Raw genomic sequence first — 23,717 nt, 5'->3', positions numbered from 1 at the left:
CAATGCGTGGTCACCTTGGGTGGGAAAAGGGGGTTGATAAAGAGAAGCGTGTAGAAGCAGAGGACAGCACTTGACCCGCAGAAAACGTGGAAGCAAGCCAGCTGTGTCTGTCTGAGTGTGTATGTATTTTTCATGTCCATGCTCTTGGCCAACCAATCGGCGGATTACAGAGGTAAGGCAGAGGTTGTTCAACGGTGGCCGATGGCGTCATCCGTCACCAGCACTGTCCGGAATCATCGTGCATTTGCACTGCCACGTCTATGTGTGTATGTGTGAGAAAGAAAGAGAGTCAACGAGAGGGAGAGAGAGAGCATGACAATGATTGAAGATTGACGCATACATTCGCGTGCGCGATCGCGTTACAAGATCGCGAAACGCTCGCCGCAGCGTTGGGAGGTTTTGTTTAATGTAAAGAGAAAGAGAGAGAGAGAGAAATGGTGAGTGTGTTGTTGGAGTTTGCTTTTTTTCTTGTCTAAATACATTCCATTTCTCTCATCCTCCGTGTGCTGCTTTGATCTCTCTTGGCTTGAGCCGTATCAGGGAGGCACACTGTAGGACTTCTGTTGATGTCATGTGTCATGCATTGTGGCTCCCATTTTAAGCCCTCGATTCTGGATGGGCCTTCACTTTGCGACACGGAGCGAAAGAGACACAATCATGTGCGCGTGTGTGTGTATGTGTGTGTGTGTGATGCATCAAAATCTCTGAGAAAAGGGAGTTTTTTTTTTGTTTTTAAATAGCCACACCGCATCGAGAAGGTTGGATGCTCCAAAGAGTTATCGTACAGAGCTTGCTGCGCGCAGAGCCTTTCAAATGACGTTGTTGTGCAAAAGGAGACTTGTCTCTCGAGTTTCACACACCACCACAATAATCCCTCCCCAGTTGGAAGATGAAACAAAAGAAATTAGACTCGATCTCGGCGCGAGAACGTCGCGAGATTTGCGCGTGAGAGCGAGCAAAGAAAAGGGGGAAATAACAATCAAGCCTCGAAGTATGTTGTCCCCGTTTTTGGATTTTTTTTGCACACACCTTCTCCACATGTATGCGTGTCCCGCCGGTGGAGATGATGCCCCACAATACCCAACGACGCGCTGTGGCGAACTCTCTCCGCTGTTTTTTTTCTGTTGTTGTCCGTTTGGTTGTTGGTGTGTGATCGAAGTCGTTTATGCTGCACCATTACAGCTCTGCTATCATCTTCCCGCTCGGGTTGGTATTTATATTGGCCCCATCTTTCAATTCTTCTCGAGGAAGGGGAAGAAACCTTTGGCTCGCGCACGCAAAAAAAAAAACTAAACTAAACACACACTGTGCGCGCGAACACGGCGACATTCCAATAGAGCCGTGCAGCGGTGTGTGTCTCTTTGTGTGTGGGACGGGAAAAGCAACCCCTCCGGTGGTGGTGCTCTCTAGTATGTGTGGTTGTGTTGTGCTGCTGCTGCGTGGCGATGCGTGGTGTAGTAGTACAGTGTTTTCAAATTCCAGCGTGGAAAAGAAAAACGGCAATGGAGGGGTGAAATGTGCTGACTTGACTTGCGGGACGAATCGTCGATGAGTGTAAGGAAGGGAGTCGGGATGTGTGGCTTGAGCACGAGAGAGGGCAACCAAGCAAACGGCGAACAGTGCGAATTTTGATAAGCAAGCCGGGCAATGCGGAAACGTGCTGCAAAGAGGCGATGAACACAGCCAGCCAATCGTGTATGTGCAAGTCCCGGAAGCTTATCAGTTCATCGGAAGCAGAAAAGGGTCATTTTTTTGTGATTTTTGAATGAAGCAAGCTACGGAGTCATCTACTTTGATTCTTGTTAGATCATTTCGTTTTCGTGCCTGACTGGATCTCTGCAACGAATGTCTGATGATGCCTTAGTTCCTGCCATGAGGACCTTTAAGACATTTATGAAATTACCAAAATTATTAAGTTGATAGTATTGGCCTCAAAAATGTTTATTGATGGTTTGCGATTTCCATTCAGAATCAGGAACCAAGAAGCATGCGTCAGTCTTGAGGTGGGGATTTGCGAGAAAGCTATAAGTTTGAGTATAATTTCTGTTTTGTTATGTTGCTAAGATATTTATTGTTAAATAACCTGCTAATTTCTGAATTCCGAACAATTCTAGAGGACCTATACAAAAAGTGAAATGCCTAGAATGCCTAACTTGATCGTATATAATCCTAAGACATCTAACGTTCCTCCTGAAAAAAAGATAGCCAACTAAGATAGCCAGGCACCAGGACTTAGAAGAAAACTGTGAAATTCCTAGAATTATTTACTTGATTGTGTGTAATCCTAAGATATCCGACTAAGCTATCTGAACACGAAGATTTTGAAGAAAACAGTGAAATGACTAGAATTCGTAGCTGGATAGGATATATCTATGTGATGTTTACTGATGTATTGCGAGTTCAGTGCAGAAGTTGGAACCCACAATATTGTAAATGGAAAGATGTAACCGTGTTCTGTGTTTTGGTGTAGGACTGGGGCCTCCAAACTTTTCAGTTCGCGGGCCGCATTGCTTCACAAATAACATTGTTCAGGGCCATTTTGACGTTACCTTTAGAATGGGTGATTGTTCAAATCATGATTTGATTAGAAAATACTTACTGAATATATCAAATGTGTACAGCTTTTTCTCGTAGAAAGCGTCGTATGAAATCTTAATTTTCGTCTTTCAAAAGTAAAAAAACAATATTTTTTGATTAATTAGTAAACAAAATAAACTATTTATTTTAACATCTACCAAGTCGTCGCGGGCCGCATTACAAGCTATTGAGGGCCGTAGTTTGGAGACCCCTGGTGTAGGATCTAGAAAATCTTTATCATTGAAACTTGTCGAACTCTATTTGAAGACTTTTGTAGGGTTCGATAGTCTGTTTGTGATAATTATCATGATATTGGATTTTAACTTGAAGACTTGTGATTTCTCAAGTTGCATCGTTCAATTTTTCGCCAACAAAAATAAAATTAGCAGTGCTAACGAAACACAATAACAGGGAGTGACACCTACACACACATCTACTCCGGTGTGTTTCAAACAACGGCAACGAACGCTATACTCTCATTTTTATGTTTCTTGCTAGTTCGAAACAATGTTTTCGCTTTTCGCATTGCTCTGTTTGGTTCCATCGCACACACATACACTTAGCCACAAATCGCACATTAGTGTTTTCATTTTCAAGTCGGTTGTGCAAAATGTGCACAAAAACCCTCTCGCCAAGTGTTGTTGGTTATCCGTTTGGAAGTTTTGCGGAGGGTGCTGGTGGACGGCGAAACAGCCGAGTGCACTCGAACGAGGGGGAGAGCAGTTCGTCATCCAACAGCGACAGCGATCGTTGATACAAATATGCAGGTGGTAACATCCCACCGACTCTTGCCACGCGTGTTGTCGTAGGTGGCATCCGTGCTCGTGTTGGTAAATGGTGCTCTTCCCGGAATGTGTGGCCTTAGTCATCAACCGGCAGACCGGGGAGAGAAGGAACCCTAGTAAACCCAAAAGAAAATCTAAAACCAACCCTAAAGCATATGACACCTTCCCTGCGTGCTTGTGTGTGTGTGTGTATGTTGGTGCTGGCAATATGTTAGACGATGATACCCAGTGTGCCTGCTGTCCCCGTTTTTTTACTTCTCGTTGTTGTGCTCCGTTGTCACCTTTGCCGTTTGTTTTGAGAGAGTTGTTAAGCTTTATGTTGGCCGCGAAATGACACGAATTCCGTACGCGGTCGGCGACGCCGGCGCCGGCCATGGTGTAGAAAAGTTGCCCTCTTAGTGGTGGTATAAACAGCGTGTAGTGCTGGATTTCATTTGTTTCACGATAAAGGTGGACAAGAAGAGAGAGGAGGTGTGTTTGTGACACATGGCGTTTAATCATTTCGTAAAGCAAACGAAAAGCTGCTGCTACACTCATTTACGCAGCCACCGGTGTTGGTCGGTCGTGTGTTTGGTAGTTGGAATCATGTTTTCTCTTTTTTCTGTTGGTTCTCCATCTACAAGAAGATAATTATTTCATAATTTCATCTGGTGAGCTGTATGAAAAATGACAGTGCGGAGCAAGAAAGAATCCTTTACGGCTTTGGGAAAGGGAGACAGAGCATGTTTTCAGTTTCAATTGCTACCATTTCCAGCTTTTGATTGAAAGAGCGAAGAATTCCATTTTTTGTTTGTTCACGAACTCAGCTTTTAATCAACGCTGTTATCACAGTCTTCTGTTTTATGTGACTTTTTTGTCCACAGCTGATTAGACTATTTCGACCTCTGATGTCCGAAATTCATCATGTCTCCGAAATTCATCATTACTTGGCTTCTTTGTATAAAGTTCCTACACGTGTTTCTAGATCGTTCATTGGACGTCTCTGATCGTCTTTACCGCATGTAAAATATTTAGTAGCGACATTGGCCTATTGACACACTTCCAGAAATGCTGTGTGCTTTAGTTAAAACGTCGTTTTGCGCTTGCACGTTGAAACTCACATTTTAACAGCTCATTTTAAATGCTAAATTGAAAACTGTTCTTGAAAACCTTAAATGCCCCTTGTTAGGTTTTCATTCCACAGCGTGCACACGAGCAATAAAGTCTTGACCGTCCGCCGGGTGGAAAACAGTCCACAACCAGTCCTCGGTGTCGATGCCGTTGGTTCCGGTCAATGCAAAAGTCGCAATAAATATTTTAGATCGTACACCACCCACAAAACACACACACACACACACACACACACACACACACACACACACACACACACACCACACAGCGTGTATGGAAAACGGCTTGCCTTGCTGCCCGTATGATGCCACACGAGAGCCGGTGGTTTATTGGGGTGTGAAATATTTTTAGACCGTGGCAGAAACCGTGTAAGAACGTAAAATCAATTCCAAATCAAAGCCAACGGCCATAACACACTGAAAAAAACTGCCATTCACATATGACGGACACGGTGAACGGTCGTGTTACTTTACTTGCACTGAAATGCAATGGATGAGACACGATCGTGGGGGATGGTGTGCTACAGGCAGGTACGAGAGAACCGTACACCACGACCGCAAAGAAGTGAATCGCGGCCCGGGATGTGACCATCGATAGGAAGCAAATTAGAAAGTAAAAAGTATCTCTCTCTCTCTCTCTCTCTCTCTCTCTCTCTCTCTCTTGGTGTATCTAAAATGGTATGTCATGTTTTATAGGAAACGAGAGTCACCACGTGAAGGCGGATAGACCGGCTACATATTTGTCAACAATCGAAACTAAAACCGGTCGCATTTTGGGGAGGGTGAAGAAGTACGCATGCTACCGGTGAGTGAGCGAGAGAAGCGACCAATCACATTGACGATGATGATGATGATGATGAGACACCAGGATAACCGCCAAACGGTTACCGGCTTCGTAAGGGGAAATTTTGGCCGCAAATCGCGTATGTCAACATTTTTAAAAAGAAGGAGGAAGATAAAAAATGCATCCTCGTCGTGGTGCGCATGCTTGTTGCTGTTTCTAGCCGGCTTGTATCGGTACTGTGTATCGAGAATTTTGAATACACACTGTTTTGTATGTGTGTGTGGGTATGTGTTTCCACTCTCAGCAGCATCATCTGTCATTTTATGTCAACAAATGACGATGATGATGCGTGTTTCATCATTTCTTTTATGCTTAGATTTTATGGCAAAGTCTATTTACCCCTTTGTCATTATTGACTCGAAAAGTTGAAAGTTGAGGAAGTTGAGTCCTTATTTGCGGTTTAAACTCCGGCAAATTTCAGTTGCCATAAAATGAATTGCTATAAAATATCAATTTTACCATAATTTTTGTTCTATTAGTAGTTTTTCCATCCCAAACTGTCCCAAATGACCGCAAATGAAAGTGAATTGTACTATGGAGGAAGAGCTAGACAAAATATTGATGATTTTGTGTTCAATTAGCACTACCACAACAACTACCCCTTCTTCCCACCATTGGCAAGCAAACCCGAAAAGAGCAAAAGGACACTGAGCGGAGGGTGATAATCAGCTCTGTTTTTCTTTCGGCTCTCCACATTCTACTAACAGCTCACTAAAAAGGAAAGCGGAAGGGGGGTGACCATAAATTCCGCTCATAAAAACCTGCCGTAACGGAGCCTCTAGCCAACCAGCAACCGCCGCCAGGGCTGGTGCGTGTGATAGGCGTCCCAGTGTCGTCGTCCTCTCATTATCCTTGTAGAAACGTTCGTGTCTTTCATCCGCTGCCGTGTAGAAATTGCTCCCACCGGAGATATCGGAACTGGTGAAAAAAAAGTATGATGAAAACGGGACAACATAGAAAGGGATGAAGGAGAGAGAGAGAGAGAGAGAGAGAGAGAGAGAGAGAGAGAGAGAGAGAGAGAGAGAGAGAGAGAGAGAGAGCGAGGGGGAAAGGACGACGAATACGAACATCAGCAAGGGAATGCCAAGGAAAGTTCCCTTGGCAGCTCTTTCCAGTGCTGTAAATTATTCGCTGTGATTCGTTAGCATTGTGTATGTGTGTGGTGCTGTGTTTTGAGTAGTTTTTTTTATGGAGTGTAAGATTTTTTCTTACTTACCTAGAAGGTTTGTTATGAAAAAGATGCTCTCTGGCGGGTAATAAATGTTGAGCGGAACTAAATTGGGTTACCTCGCTGTTGGGCTAGATTTTTATGTTCCCTGCGAAACGTGTGTTTGTTCCCGTGACCACCGACACGTGTGCATTCAAACTGGGTTTTTTTGGAGACGCCCTTTAAAGAGGATAGACGATAAATCTCGTCTTTTAAATTGAGTTTAGCGTTGATTAAATGATGAACATTCTTAATGCAAGAGTGTGATAGTTGAACTAAAACAACAAATAAAGCTTGGTAAAGTATATTTTGCTACATTATACACTGAACTAGCTAAACGGGAACAAGAAAAAATTGACAACTCCATGCCCCAATCCGCTCGCACGTCAAAAGCGCAATTTAATACGTTTTTCGTGCAACTTTATCGTTATTTGTTTGTGCAGTCGTTGCGGGCAAACTTTATGTTTATGTCTTTTGCACTATACTAGCCGCCTGTATCGCCCCTCCTCCCTGTGATTCACTGTCGTGTTTTATATGGCGGGCGAACCCAACACCGTACGTACCATACCACCGGCGTGTTGTTGTGGGCCTCTGATCGTAAAACACGGGCGAGCAAAACAGCTGTGGCTATCGGCGAGGGGGTTGGTAATAGGGGAGATAGAAGAGAAGGAGGAAAAACCACACTACACGCGTGTCCTAAAGTCCAACCGCGATGTCCACGGTCCAAAAAAACGCGGCCGTGTAACACCTGTTGGAGTGTTGTTACGTAAAGGCAGCAGAGCCTCTCCCGCCTACCCCCCTCCCCCTCCCCCCCCCCCACTGTGACTATAGCGTTAGTGTTCAAACATCAGCGATTGCACTTAATTAAATCATAATTATATCAGACCTAAGAGAACAATTCAACTAAAGCGACCGACGGGGCTTAAGAGTGGCACCGTCCGTCTCCTAAGCATTGGTGGTGGTGGTGGTGCGAGCAGAGTTTGTTAGTGAGGGTGTGGAGTAAAAGGTGGCAGTAAATTTGGGGGGAAGAAATATTGACCATAACGGACAGCTCGTTACGGGAGCAATAAGAGGTAGTCTGACATGGCCGAGCATAACGAAACGGACGGACGAGTAGATGAGGCCTTACTGTCCTGCCGCTCGCTCGTGTGTTTATTATCGTTTTGGGCAAATTTGAATTGGTGGAGGCTCCCATAAAAGGCTGGCTGGACGAAAAGAGATATATAGCAGCCTTTTAAAAGAAGGGGTTTAGGGCTTTAAACAATTGGTGAATACACCTTTAGTTTTTGTAAGTCTATAGAAACTGCGAAAACGTGAAATTAAGCCATAAAGTATATTTTAAAAATTAATAAAAACAAAATAAAATAATAATATAATAAATAATAATATGAACATAAAAAAATATGAAAAGAAATCAAAAAGAAGAAGACTTATATCATACATATTTTAAATTGTAACTGTTGGAGTAAAATCAGAGAAGAAAGAAAAGAAAACAATTAAAAAAAGGTAGAAAATAGAAAAGATGATGATGATGATAATAATAGAACAAGAATAGCAATTATACAACTACATTTTTACGATTCTGCTTTTACTTGACTTATATTCGTCTAGAAAACTGTTTTATATTCCTAAAATTGTGTTTATTTTATTCTAGTTTATATGATCGTAACTCATTTTTGTTTCCAAAGTGCATATCCGGTACTTGGAGTAATGTCTTCTTGCGTTACCAACTTTTTGTGGTGCGGACAGTTGCTGCTGGTTATAGAAATGTGTTTGTAATCAATCGCACTCACACACGCCAGAGTCAGAGCACAGCACAGCACAGCTCAAACCAACCGCAGGCGGCAGTAATTATCGTTGCCCGTGCTCGACAAGCATAAACAAACGGGATGATTTTTTTGGTAGTCCGGGAGCATCAGCAAACCAGCGTAAAAGTGGCGGTATCTGGTACGCTCAAGTAAAATTGCAGCTACACACGACGATTCATGCTATGTGTTATGGTACGCGGAGGAGGAGAAGAAATGCACCAAGAACTGCAGTCACTGCTGCACTTGATGAATTGCAGTGAGTCAATTGGAAAAAGAAATGCATTCTATCGCTCTGACGGGAGACGCTGCACAGAGCTGGTGCGAGCTTGCCATGTGCTTGAAATTACTTACGCAAGCGTAGCTTATCTCTTTCACTCCCTCGTAAAATAATGTATAACAAATTATTTCTTATTCCTGAGTAAGAAAAAAAAAACGAAGGACCAAAACCAGTACCACACATCTGAAAACATAAAAAACAAAGTATCTGTATCTGCAGACACGTGTAACGTTGCTGTATGATTCGGCATTCCCAATACGCTCCCACGTGGGTTTGATTTGTGTGAATTAATCTCTTTCGTCAATCATCAAGTCAATTAAATTCGGTTGCTGCTGCTGTGTTTACTGGGTGTAATTGGTAAGGCGGCATCCCGTACCGACCAACCACCCCTTTGGGGAGTAGAAGGGAAGTCAGAGAGAACCAACAGAATACCCTTAAATTCAACCAACCATCATCTTCCCGCCCCAAAACGAAACTCGAACGAGCGGATTGGGGCGGACATGTTCTTTGGGTTCGTTTCTACGAGGTTTGGGGTGTAATAAACAGGAATGGAAAAGCGTACACAGTGGTTGCAATAATTGTGAGACAATTTTAATATAATGTTGACAAAAATCCGGAGTCGACTCCTATACGACGCTGGTAATTTCGGAACTTATCCCGGAATGTAGGTCCGCCCAGCATTATCCGGAGCAGTTGGGAATCGTCTGGAGCCACCCTGGAGTTGGAGTCGTCCGGAGACGTACGGAGTCGTCTAAAGTCGTCCGGAGTCTTCCGGAGTAGCCCGAAGTAAAAGAAATCTCTAGCCACAAGCACATTGCATCGGCCGGCTAAGGTTGACTTCGATTGCCCAGATTCTGATCGACTCCGATCAACTCTGGACGACTCCAGACGACTCCAGACAACTCCAGATGACTCCAGACAACTCCAGACGATTCCAGATTACTCCGGACGACTCCAGACGACTCCAGACGACTCCAGACGACTTCAGACAACTCCAAACGACTCCAGACGACTCCAGACGACTCCAGACGACTCCAGACGACTTTAGACGACTGCGGACGACTCCAGACGACTTTAGACGACTGCGGACGACTCCAGACGACTCCGACTCTGGACGACTGCGGATGACTCCGGCCGACTTCGGGCGAAACTAGTGGTTCCCATTTCGCTGAAGTCGAAATCGAACTAACAATAGTCGGAGTCGGATCTGAGTCGTGGGTGCGCTCCAGAGAGCACATAACTAATATGTAGCCTTCGATCACAATTGAGATAGTTTTGTAATATCATCGGATACATTGATTGTCCCACGATCAAAATGTTCACTTTTATATCAATCTATTTATAAAAAAAAAATCATCAGTTGAAATCGGTTGACTTCAAGAGCCTATGTAGACTCGTGTAACCTTTGAACTGTTTTGTAATATCATCCGTTTCATGTGTTACTCTATGAACAGAATTTTCACAACTTTGTCAGTTGAAATCATAATATACTTAAATATATCAGTTGATATCATCACTCTTTTCCCGCGATACTAATAACTTCGAAGTTGCACTTAGACTCAGAAATTTAAATACGTAACAGCTCTTGTAATATCATCTGATTCGTTACTATTTTAGTGACGATAACTTAACTTCAATATTTTTCAATTTTTAAATAGTTGTAATTAAAATAAAAAAAATCCCTATTTATGCCATCACACTCTGACACTAATCACTGTCGAATTGATCACCCTTTCCAAACCAGAATTCAACTTTCAAACTGCCCATCCTGCCATTTAACTTCAAACGTTAAAACATGTCGGCAGCGTCCCGTCCCATCCACGTCCATTCGGTCATTCATTAGTATGTGGGGGGGAGGGGGGTTCTTCCTTCGCTGTATGGAAGAAGATCAATCGCATACTACCGTCGTCCATAAACTGGAAGGATGCCAACGCAACGTTCTTTCTCCCGAGGGTATAGATGGTGATGGGGATGTGTACCCAAACGGACGGAGGCCGTGTAAATTGTTACTGACAGATTTTATGGTCAGCAGCAGTCGTGGCAGGGTAATAAGAAATGGAATATGGCGCGCGCGTTGACAAATGAAGAAAATTGCTGGGTGGTGAAAATACGAAAATTAGTAGCCGCACACACCGCTACATCCCCCCAAAATGCGTCAGGCGTTTTATCGTGGTGGAGTGAAGGGAGAGCTGCGCAGGCACAGGTCCATTACATTCCGCACAGTTGTTTTATTGCCATAAGTTGTGAAATTAGCAGCAAAACGTGATTTATGGCAAAGCCCCCCGAAACCCGAACGGACGGGGATGATGGCAAAACAACGCAACCTCCTCTCTGACGACGGTGGTTATACGGGGTACGTGTGGCCGTTTTCGTCCGTTTTTTTTGCACCTTCTTTCGACTCCACTGTCCACCAGTTTTACGATTGTATCAATCTCTTATTGATGTGCAATTCGCTTGCCCCTCCCCTGTGCGTGCTGTGCGTCTTTGCGTGGTAGTTTTGCTAAAGCTTAAGCACAATCGCGTTTCGTATTTTTGTTTTCGTTTATCGTGTTTTGCTACTGTTTTGGAATTTTGTCACACTCTTTTCCCTGCGTCGAGATAGAGTGGTCGTTTTGGGTGTGTGATGCAGTAGCGCAGTTGCTTTTCCAGTTGCTTGCGGTGCTTCGTAAACGGGTTCGATAACGAACGCGAACGTGTTACGCCAGCAGCGGGTCGCGACTGTGCGAATGACAGTCAATTAATGCGATTGCAGTTATCGAAAATTAAAATCGCACAAAACTAATTTCGAGTGCTGCAGCCGTGCTCTCGTGTTTGTGGGTATGGTTTTGCACCGAACCGTGTGTCCTTGTTTGTGTGTGTCCTCTGCCAACACGTCACAGGCAGCAGTAGTGGGAAGCCAACTCTCCAACCGCCCCGGGGTGGAAGGTCAGAGCGGAAAAGTTTGCAGTTCTTCTATCGATTATACAAACATCCATTAAGGCAATCGGGGTGGCAAGAAGACCGCAGCAGTGCAAAGAAATGGCTGCCCATAAGACGCTGGGGACCGTCCATACCGATGGGTGGACGAGCGTATTTTTAGACCTTTAAATGTCCGATCGATTAGCCGATTGTATGACATCGTCGATATTCCGAGTTGTGTGTGTGTGTGTGTGTTTGCGGTCGAGAAACAAGGCAAAAATAGAACATTTTGCATAATGGAGGGTGGAAAACGGCACATAACACCACTCCCTCGGGGATACTCTTTCAAAGAAATTACATGCCCTCCATGTGTCTGGATCAATGAGCATTGGTTGGATGCGAAGTAATCCAGTGTTATCATCTAACTGGTCCGATTTTACCCTCGATCGATCGATCCACAGAATTGCACGTGAACTTTCACCTTCCCACACAGAGAGCGCGCCTTGAAAGCGAAAAGCAACTCCCCAACAACAGGAGAATAATGCATCCTCCGTGTCTCTATGTTGTTTTGTTGTGCACTTTACGATGCAAATCACTTCACCACCTTTGATTTTACAAGCAAAAACACAAAAGCAAAAAACGCATTCCCATCCCACGGCCTTCGCTTGCGCGCGTCGTCAGATGTTCGTCTTGCTTTTTAATAGGTCGACTGCATTCTGTGTGTTTGGCAAGGTGTGTACTGTGGGATGGGGGTGGTGGGGAGGAGCGCAATGCATAAAACCCTGCGTCCAAAGGCGTGTTCGCAACGCACCTCGCGAAGGAATCATTATGACGAGGCCGTGGGAGGCGTAGATGTTGTTGATGGAAGAATAGTGAATTCAGTGTATGTCTGTGTGTGTGTATGTGTACTCTGTGCCAGTTATTAGTAAGCAAGTGCAAGTGCAAGTGCAAGGGCACACGGGCACTTTTGTACGCCTGAACCCACGGCCATTCTGCTCGGGGCCCGGGCCACATGTATGCGCTGTTCTAGAGGAGGGCGATGGCGTTGTTGTTCGCATTATTAATTGTGCGTTTTAATGCAGCACTCGTCGATGCGCTTTTCCCCGTACCCGGGCGCGTGTTTGTGCCTCATGTTGTGCCCTTCATCGGGGTTGCATCGCGCACTTTGTTGCTTTTGTGTGGTGTGTTCGTGTTTCAGTTTAGAAGTTCTGTTGGGTTAGAAAGCTTGTAAGCAACTCGATTGTTACGATTATTCATCGCCACAATGAATAAATACTTATAAGAATGGAATCTACTCTAAAGGAACTTAGTACGTGACGTCTTCATGCTAGAGGATACTGTGTGTATCCTATTGTATGTCATCATTGTTGTAATAATAACGGCATTCCAATAAAAGGAACATTCGAAACATGACTTCAGAGTTACAAGATCTTTACAGATCTCGGAACGAAACATTAAATAGTACTTTTGCTACACGTCCTCAGACGGACGTAAATAATCGAAAGGTAAACTGAATGGTTCCTGCAGGACTGGACATGGCTCAATCCCTGTTCAGACCGTCCTTGTCAATATACACTTCATCGGTTTTTTTTCTGGAGCCTGAACTTCAACAACAATGATTCAGTAGTCTCAAACCAGAATAATAAATCGAAAATAAGATTTCTATCATGAAAAATTACCAAACCTCCCCTGAAATCTTCACTATTTTATAAATTTATGCCATTTATGATCTATTTGTGATAGCGAGAGTTATTTTTATATCATGTGAGTCAATTGTGCTTTACCAGATTCGAAGTGAATAATCTCCTCCTAATAGACAGTAATTAAAAACTTTCTGAATAGTTTGAAATGCTTATTTGAACTTGCTCCTCAAATATTGTACACTTTCATTTATGTTTTTTTTTTATAGAAAATACTAAATGTAATTAAACGTATTTGTATTGCTGAACGTTGTGTTTCTAGCAACTTTACTAGACGCAGGAGTTTATTGCACGTTATTTAAGTTTAAGATACCGTTTTCATATTTTTTGTAGTTAAAAATCACAAAAATACACAATTTTTCACACACACCCACTGCAATTTCAACCTGTACTACACACGTCCTTTCACCGCTTATACTAACCACCTTTTCCATGCAAAATCCACCCCAAAACTACTACCCCTTTCGCTGCAATCGCAACAAATGCGCCTTTGCATATTGGAATATTATTTTTTATTTCGTATTTCTTTCTTCCCCTTCCGTTCGTGTTCTTCCCAACGCATGGCGTTGTGTGTGCTGCATTTTCAACCGATCGATGATGATGATGATGCATCTCCTTCACCATCCCTCTCCACATCCCTCCGACAAAAAAAAACAACAACAACAACTTCCCCGGACACGACAACTACAGGTCTCCCGTACACAATCAAACCAGCCGCATCCCAACGAACCAAAATGGCAGTGCAGGATCCCCCCGACAACAGCAGCAGCAGCAGCAGCAACAGACACAGCAACCGAGGCCCCAAACGCTGACGCCCACCCGCGAATCCCCGGCCAATGGGTCGATGGCGATGCAGACGCTCGTCGTCACGGTGAACAAGGATGCGACCGGGTACGGCATGAAGGTGTCCGGCGACAAGCCCGTGTTCGTGGAGAGCGTCAAGCCGGGCGGGGCGGCACGCCGGGCCGGCCTAATGCCGGACGATATGATCCTGAAGGTAACAAAGCGCGGAAAGTCATCCGAACGGTGAAAATGACGGAAGATGTCGCTCAATCCCTTGCGCCCCTCCTGAGTGTGATGAGAGCGGCTGTGTTGTCAGATTTGTATTAATTTTGTTTGAAGCTTTAAAAACTGACAAGAGCTTTGCTATTTGTGGTTTTTTAAGAGCAAAAGAGCGTCATCGCTTGATGTCATTAGTAATTTAATTATATTTGAACACTCATAAAGTAGATTAATTTATTATTTACGAGTGCAGCAGCAAAAGAGTCCAAATATCCTGTTTGTCTGATTTGCGCCGCTCTCTCTCTCTCTCTCTCGGCTCACTTGGGCGTGCATTTTTGAAATATTTTAAAGCGTTTGGAAAAATATGCTTTCCTGTTTTCATTTCATAACGTTTATTTTTGTCGTTCGTGGATTTTCCTTTCTTACCCTTTTCTGGCACACCCCGTCTTCCGCGCAACCTTCTGTGCGCCGCCGTCATCGCAATTTGATTTTCCTGCCACCTGCCGTCACACTCCCCGGACAAAACCCCGTTGGTGGACACCATCCCCATGGCTAGGTCAATGGAACATCCGTGCGAGCATTAACCCACACCCACGTGGTGGAACTGATCAAAGGTAATGAAAGTGTGCGGTGGGCCTTCGTCCCTTTCCGCCCCTCGGAGTGTGATGGAGAAAAGCGGCGAAAAATAATAAACAAACTAAGCACTCACACACTCACATACCCACATTATATGATGTATAGCTCTCTTTCTCTATCTAGCCAACTGTAGCTGCGGTTCTGCTGCTACTGCACGAGGCGGGTGGTCGTCGCTGCATCATTGTTGCAAACGTGCAGAATGTTTGCACATCCACTGCCGTCTGCTCTATTATCATCTATTTCCCCCTCTTCACGTCCGATCCTTTCCTTTCCTCCTTTGTATACTCGACACGTACTCTCACACACGTACACTGCAGAAACACATTGATTATCGTTTTGCATTAGAAATGTAATGTAGAAGAGCGTCATTAGTTGGCTTCCCGAGAACATTCCACCGAAGGAATTGTTAGTAGTATTGGAGCAATTTTGAAAATAAGTTTTGCATTGAATGTAAATGTAATAAAATAGATTCTTTTAAATAGATGCATCTATATGCTAGTTTTAAATGTGAAAAGTGCTTTAACATTGTTCATTTTACTATCTCTCGGTGCACGTGTTGTTGGCTATTTAATTTGTTCATATTCATTTAATGATGATTTAATTTAGTCATGAATTTAATTTCCTTACTGCCCTATTTGTTAAAGTCATTACACACAAAAATGTATTTCATTCTGTTTTTTTGGGATTAATTTCACCCACCAACCCACCTGTGGCACGATCGGATTGAATTTTGCCTTCCATTTGATTTTTGTGTTATTTTTATTTTTGTTGGAAAATTCGAACATTCTACGCAATTTCTTCACATCCATTATGATGACGGGCAGTGGGGTGGGTTGGAAAACCACCCCCTCTGGAACCACTGTGAATGAAGGCAAATGTAAACAATTGACCATGGCAACTTCACGGTGTTTTTGCTTTGCCAGCTGCCGGGAGAGTACAAACTGCACATTTCACTCACCACTACCACCAGCAGCGAGAGCAAGTTCCCCTTCCCAATAGGGGTGAGAAGATCTGGTTTTGCCTTTGCCGAGTCGTCCAGAGCACAACACCGTATGGTCTGCTAAAACCACAAGAAATACCTATTTTACCAGCAGTAGAGGGAGAAAATGTTCCAATTTGTTCCATTTTTTTGTATTCATCGCAGTTTTTGTAAACATTTTTATCAAAGTTTCATCGTAAATCGTTCATGTGGCTGGTAGTGTTGGTTAGTTTCGAAGTTGTGCTTTCCCTTCTAAAAAAATGCTTCCCTTACCCTTCCAATAAACATCATCTAACGCACCACACCCCTTCCCACTTACCACAATTTCCATTTTCATTGATCAGATGGTTGGTGGGGGAGTTGGTGGTTTACATTGCGCGCACACACAGACACACACACACACACACACGCACATGCAGCATCAGCCGAATATGTAGTAAAACATGTTTTGTTCTTGTGTTTCGCCGTTTTAGCAGCATCGGACGTCGTTGAGCTCACTGTGCAGCGTGGGAGCAACAGAATGCAGCGCCCATCGCCATCGACCAACTCGATCGCGCCAATGACGCCGGTTGCGCAACGGAACAGCATCACCGCTCCGCAGCCCGTTGATGTAAGTAGTAGCAACTACACTCACAAACATACAATCCAGGCCACAGTCCCGCCCAGTCCAGCCAGGCTGTCTTCTGGCAATTGGACACTGACCGAGTGAAAATGAGTAAAAGAGAATGTGTTAGTGTGAGTGAGGTTGTAAGGGTAGGGTTTAACGTAATTAAAAACAACATTGAATTTTTGAGCTGAGAACAAAACTGAGGGCGCATGTCGATCGGGACGTCTCTACTTGTAAGCTTTGATCGCTTAGGATGAAATGCCAAAATATTGCGTTTACATTCTGTCACAAATGTATCGTGAAATGTTGATTAAAAAAGCGAATCTTACCTTTGTTTTAATGATGCAACGTCATCTATCGGTATGCAAGAGGTTGACATTAGCTGTCAATCAGTATGACTTTAACTTAGAATTGTATCTGCTACAGGGTTTTTCTATGAATTAAGCTAGAGAACTCCTATTTCAGTCGGTCAGTGGAACAATGATACGTTACAACAATACGTTTCGCTTACGTTACAATTACATTGGTCGAATCCTGTTCTGTATCTAGTTTGACGTCTGGGTTTGTAAGGAGTGATGACGTCATTTTAGCCACCAACTGTCAAACTCCATGTAAAAAAACTATCTTGTATTACGAAAGCCCTGTTTATCTAACATACTTGCCGAATTTACGATGGAGACAAATATCAAAAATATAAATTGTCTCAAATAATTGTGTTTTGAACGGAATTTGATGTGCGGGGGATTCATTAAAAAAGTATACATACAAAAAGCTTATAGGAGGTTTCGAGTCATTTTTACACATTTTTACATATTTTATGCACATATATTTTTAATTACTTGCGCATGATTGTCAACACTTCAACAGGCTGCTGTCATTGTTTTTTCATCGGGGTTTGATGTTGGATCGCATCACCCGTTGATAGTTAAAGTGTTCAAAATCATGATTAAAAATCAAAGAAAATCAAGAAATTAAAAATTATAATGAAGGAAATGAAATATCAGTGTGGAATGTGGAATAATATTTAGCACGCGATGAATACAGGGTTTCCAAGTCACTTTCGAATGTGCACAGCTGTCAAATGGTGTATTTGCTTCAAATTGAAATTTCAGATTCATCACATGATTTTCAACACATAACAAAAACTATAAAATTCAGTCCTGTTCAAAATTATGCTGAAGAAATTATACATTATTATCATGCAATTGAAGTATCAGATCGATGTGGAATAACATGTTGCACGCGGTGAATAACAATGTTTACGTTTGAAAGTGACTGGTAAAAACCATTGAAGACGCCAAAATAATTTTCAATAATTTTTTTGTGTTTACAACTATTTTTCATTTTATAATTTGTTGAACCAATTCCCCATTTGTTTTAGTTCCAGTAAATTTAGTGATATTTTTTTGCTTTTCCAACACCGCGCCTCCAATCTGTTGCGCATCCCCTGACAGCAAATCCCGCAACAATTCCGGTTCGTTTATTGAACTTTAGCACACGTCGGGAACTCGTTTATTTTTCCACGAACCTTTACTCCATCATCGATCGAAAAATGTCAAGATCAACCGAGGCAGGTGGTGGCGAATGCAGCGGCAATGTGTGAGGGAAGGCGCGAGAGAGCGTTTGCGCGCATCTCTTTGGCGTGTCGCGCACTTTTCCTCCGTGTTTTTTTCCTCGATTTCCACGATCGGTCTAAAAATATGTCTCTCCTCCTCCATTCCCGATTTCATTCGGACGATTTACAAGGAAAACACTAAGGGAAAACGAATTTTGGCAACAGCCGTAGCAGCATTTTCCCCTTCCATCGAGGGGGTGGATGGAGGATGGGAATATGGATCCTGCTGCCCGTCGTTTGGGGGGAGAGAGATGCTAATTTCTTCATCATATTATTTCTGGTCGTCGCTTCCAAAATGCTGCTTTTCCTGCTCCTTCACTGTTTCGTTTCCGTCATACCTATTCACGGCGGTTATTTCGGGATTTTCCTTCAGCAAAACGAGCCAATTGCTAGAGGGTGGAGATGGGAAAAGGCATGGTGTATGGAATTTGCCAACAACGCACGGTGGCATACGGCGATCTGGTGACCCAGCGACTGGAGCGGAATGTGTGGTGCGCCTTTTTCTTTCGTTGGTTTACTCTTGCTTGAGGCATTTCTCTTGAAAAGGCTGATAGTATTAAGATAAGGTTTGGAAAATTGACTCCATATGACCCCTTTTAGTGGGAAAAAATTTAGATAAATCACTCTCACGCACACTCTCTCTCTCTCTCTCTCTTTGAATGAAAAACAGCCGACGTTATGAGAACATAACGACTGTTAAGCAAATGCTTTTCATACATTTTAGGCACGACAAAAAAAAAGCCAGCTAATTATACAATTTACTAAAATATTACTCTTTTTTGTCTTTTCCCATGTTTAGTGCGCCAAGCAACGGGAGATGGAAGTGCACAAGATGAACACGCTGCAGCTGATGCTCGATCAGGTGAAGAAAAGCCGGGACACTCTGATCGCCAGCAACAAACCGCACGTCGAGGTGGCCCGGGTCGACGCGACGATACAGAAGCTGGAGAAGGAGCTGCAGCAAATGCTTGGCGAGGTAAAGTACTTCCTCTACAGCAGTAGTAGTAGCAGCAGCAACAACAGCAGCAGTGTGTTTGTGTGTGCTTTCGTATCAATCGCGTCTCTTACTATGTCTGTTTTTGCCGAGGGACGAGGGTTCTCTTCAATCGTGCTTTGTTGCCCCAATCTCCAACTTTTCACATGTTGTGTGTGTTTATTTTTGCAAATAATTTCACCCTTTTTCTATCATTCTCAAGGAAGAGGAATGCACACATGCGGGTGCGGTGGAAGTCCTTCTCTCTCTCTCTCACTTTATTCTATTCGCACCTTATCACGGTATCTTTCGTTCGTGGGGTTTAATTGCAATGTAATGAAAACTATTATTCGCACTTTTAATTGTGACGTCACGCAAGAGCGATCCAAAGGGGGAATTTATTTTGCTGCTTTTGCATCAATTCGAAGATGAAGCTGTATCCGCTGCTTTTGGATGCAGAAGCGCGTGTTTGTGAAGGGTGGAGGTGTGCTCTCAAGACCAGTTTTTTCCCAAATTTCCGAAAAAAACGCCTCCGGACCTTTGATTTAGTAGGAGCATTTATTTAGACCGTGCAAATGGGGTTGCTGAGGGAACTTATACGTTGAGCATATTGACTGCGTTGTGCTGTTCTTTTTTGTGTCGTTAATCTTAAGCATTATCCTATGTGTTGTGCTCGATGTGTTGTTGGTGGGTATGTAATTGTTTTTTTTTTTCTCCCCTCCCGTTGGTGGTGCGCAATCCCGATTTGGCTCCTACTACTGTTCGATTACAAAGCAAAACAAAATTACCCGCCAAAATAACACGTACCTTTTCATCCATTCTTGTTCGTTGTCGTTCAAACAAGCATAACGCTCGAATCATGTTAGAGGAATACCACGGAATATACTGAACCCATGAAATCATGCTTTTTTTTGTAACAGTTTAATTCATTCTGGCACGCAATTGGTGTTTTGTTTTGTGTACTTTCTGTTTTGGATTCAATACGGATGTCTCTGGGAGATATTGTGCGATGGGAAAATTGAGTGTTGTGTGTATGCTTGCACTAAAATGTCTCATTCATATAATCAATACATAAATACATACAAAGTTTAAAACATTAACAGCAAATCTCACGGGCACTGGAAGCTGTTTTTCATGAATATAAAACGCAATTTTGTTCGCAGCACTTTATTTTCCCAACCGTTCCTCAATACGATTCATTCCATTCGTCCAAAACAGCGAAGAACAAAAATGGATAACACGTTACATACGTTACACCAATTTGCCAACGTTTACATATGCGCTCATCGCCATAAAATGCCATAACTTCTTGAATAACAATCCACTCCACCAGTTCATCAAGGAGATATGCATGTTGGCATTTTTGCCATACACAAACATACACACACGAATCCGTCAAGTGCTACACGTGTTACACGTGGATGTGTACGTATCGCTAACGACGATAATCCTCTCGGTCGAAAGCACAAGGATTGCTGTTGGAAGACCCCATTCATGCATTCGCAAACACGCTCACGGTTGCAATATTGCAAGCTCCACCTTTTATAGGAAAAATATCCTCCCATGTATCGGAAAAATGGAATTTTCTCTGAAAGGTCAACCGTGTCGCCCCGATCACATTGCTTTACGTGTGTGTTTGTTTTTTCTGCCCTTTTTTCGTCCTTTTAAAACATTATTTCACAGTTGCCGTCTCCCCCACTGTCGGTTTACATACGGTTTGTCTTGTGCTGATTTAAATTGAAAAATTTGAAAAATTCGCTGATCAAAATTGTGTTGCAAAATTGTGCCTTTCTTCCCTTCCGCTGTGGTAATGATTAGATTTTTTTGTTTTATCTGTAAACTGAATGCTCGTAGGTGTTTGCTCTTCTCACTTTTTTGGTTTTGTTTTTTTTTTGTTTTTGTTTGAATAAGTATATTGGTAGACGAATTTGCTCCTATATCTTTACCTAGTTAAGATTTATATTCCTCGTAGTGCAAAGCGTTTTATGAATGCAGTCGATTATTTTGCACTTTCTTAATTTGATTTTGTTGTTTTGGTTGGAATGTTCTTTTAAAGTGAGTTTTTGTTTACGATCGTTACATTTTATAGATTTTACACTTTACTCTAAGTAGTGGCTCAATTATTTTGTATTACTCATTTCGCTATGAAAGTTTATGAAAGATTTCGTTTTGCTATTTAAAGATGATGGAAAGGCGTTTTAGATTTTTTTTATTCATTTTCCATAATATTCAGCATTTTACAATACAAAGATAAGACACAAGGGTATCATAAGGAATTTAAAAGATCTTTACCTGTGTTTACAAACGTGTTTAAATAACGTTCTACAAAGCTACATTATGTTACTGCTGTTACTCACGGAACAAATGTTTTTCGATTCTCTTTTTTCACATTTTCTGTCCCTATGTGTCCCTCTTTTTGATACATTTTTCCACCCAATCTTGCGTTCATTTTCACTGTCACTGTGTCATGATCTGACTGTCTAATCGGTTTTTTGGCTTAATGATTCACGTTTTAATTTTCTTCTTTTTTTGGGTTCACACACTATTGATTGCTTCAACAAAATCAATCATAAAAATCACACCAAAACACTCTCCATCCACCATCCTTCTCTTTCGCTCACTTCCTCTTACACTTCTTCCTTCACACATTGAAATATTCCCTCCCATACACACACACATACACACGCGCGGTGTAAGGGTTCATCCGGAATGGTTGATCCGTTCCGTTTTTTTTTTTTTGCAAAACAATAATGTATCTCGGCACGTGTTGATGATATTGCAACCAAAAAATCTCCTCTCCACCTATACAACCACCACAGCCCGGCACCTATCCGGCATTCAGCCCGTCGGCGCTCAGCTCACCGCCACTGTTTCCGCAGCCGCAGCTCCCGAACAGTGCCCAAACGACCTCCACCACGCCCGCCTTTCTGTCGCGCTTTCCGCGCTCGCTGTCCTCGCTGAGCCTGGGCACGAAGAAGAAATCGATCGACTCCAAAGAGATTAGCTCGCCGTCGGCGGCCACCCTGTTCGGTTCGCCCGAGTGCCTTAGCCCAACGGACGGCGGTGGACCGTTCGGTGGGCTCACGTCGTCCGGCACGCCCACCAAGACAGGGAAGAAATACAGCGCGAGCAGTGCGGCCGACCATCACCATCATCACCATCTGCACGGTGGCGGCGGTGGAGGTGGTAATCATCACGGGCATCACCTGAACAGGAGCGGCCATTTTGGTGGAAAACAACAGCAGCAGCAGCAGCAAAGTGCGGACATACCGCCGCCGCTTCCGCAGCGCAACAACATTCCAAAACGAGCGGACGACACGGTGGACACGATGTTGGTCGGGTCGCGGCGCAACATTCTCGTCTCGGACCTCGATCACCAGCTCGTGCTGTCGCCGGCGGCCCAGGAAACGGCGAGTTTACATTCGGCCGGCTCGACCGGCTCGGCAAGCTCGAAAGCGAGCGGTGGCGGCGGTGGCAGTGGGAAATCCTCACGTGGTAAAAAGAAAAACGGCTCAAGCACTGCTGCGCACAGCAACAGTGTCAGCAGCAGCAGCAACAATAATAACAACAACAACAACAACCACAGCAGCAGTAAAGGCGGAAACGCTAACAGCAGTCTAAGCAGCGGCGGGGTCGATACGACCACGCTGCTTGATGGCAATGTGCTGGCCACGGCAACGGCCACTACCGAGCTGCAGGCAGAGCCACCGCCCTTACCCCCACGCCAGCCCGGCATGCTGGAGGTGGTGAACCAGAATCTCATACTGAACAGTGACAACAACGCTGGCAGCAGCAGCAGCAATGGTGCCAACTCGACGACCGCGGCGAGCACACCGAACGGCAACAACAACCACAGCAGCGGGCGGGGTTCGATCGAGATGCGGCCGCCACCGAACAGCATCAACACGCTGATGAACTATCCGCTCATAACGACCTGCACCTCGGTGCGCGACAATATGGCGGCCGCCTTTCCGCTCTCCTACCGGCCGAACATAGTGCACCAGATGCAGCAGCATCAGCAATCGACCGTAAGTAGTGTGTAGTAGACACGGGCAGGAGACTAGACCACGAGTATTAGAAGTGCAAAGCGCTGCCGAACTTTAGGAGGACGGGGCACGGGGGCTCCTTTAGACACTAAAACTTTTCCTCCGCAAACTGTACAGCGTGTTACTCCAACCACAACACCACTACTAAACACAAACCTCCCCTTCCTACCCGGATTAGCTGTTGTGGTCTGTAAACTGGTGTGCACTAGGTTACAGAACACTTTGATACGGTTTGAGTAGAGCTGCCAGACCCTCTGGGGGAGGGGAAGCTATAGAACCTATTACTACCACTACTACTACATCGCTTTTCATAGTTGGGGCTTCATGAAGAGGGAACACAAGAGTATCTCTGCTTTAACACCTGCCGATAATTCGAACTTACTTCACGACTTTATTAGCTGTCCTGTCCTGTCCACTGTCTGTCCGTTTGTCTGTCTGTCTGTCTGTCTCGTCCGTCCATCAGTGTACATATACTGTCGTGTACTGTATATACTGGCGCTGTGTAGCTGAAGCTATGCCACTACCACATCACATTTTCCTTCTTTTATTTTCCCTATTGAGTGATACCGTTCCGCTATTCCCTTTTTCCCGTACTGTATAAAGGTTTCCGTCGCTTGTCCGTGCTTTTGGGTTTCTCCCTTGTTTTAGTTATCT

The 23,717-nt window shown here is 43.8% G+C and overlaps 1 protein-coding gene across 9 annotated transcripts in view; it reads left to right on the top strand.

The window, feature by feature from the left end:
* The window catches only part of LOC121599874, a 79,883-nt gene that overhangs the window by 15,129 nt on the left and 41,037 nt on the right, over positions 1-23,717 (top strand). For 5 of the 9 annotated variants that reach the window (XM_041927981.1, XM_041927979.1, XM_041927978.1 and 2 more), the window contains exons 3-7: positions 13,896-14,202; positions 14,764-14,821; positions 16,296-16,432; positions 18,844-19,020; positions 21,837-23,045. In XM_041927981.1, coding sequence (XP_041783915.1) covers positions 13,896-14,202; positions 14,764-14,821; positions 16,296-16,432; positions 18,844-19,020; positions 21,837-23,045 — 1,888 coding nt within the window. The remainder of the gene's footprint in view (positions 1-13,895; positions 14,203-14,763; positions 14,822-16,295; positions 16,433-18,843; positions 19,021-21,836; positions 23,046-23,717) is intronic. The other 4 variants (XM_041927984.1, XM_041927987.1, XM_041927986.1 and 1 more) reach the window with 4 other exon arrangements.

This window comes from Anopheles merus, chromosome 3L (assembly GCF_017562075.2).
Source record: "Anopheles merus strain MAF chromosome 3L, AmerM5.1, whole genome shotgun sequence".
In the NCBI taxonomy this organism is placed as follows: Eukaryota; Metazoa; Arthropoda; class Insecta; order Diptera; family Culicidae; genus Anopheles; species Anopheles merus.
Note: the sequence above shows the minus strand (reverse complement) of the source record. Positions and strands in the feature narration are given on the sequence as shown.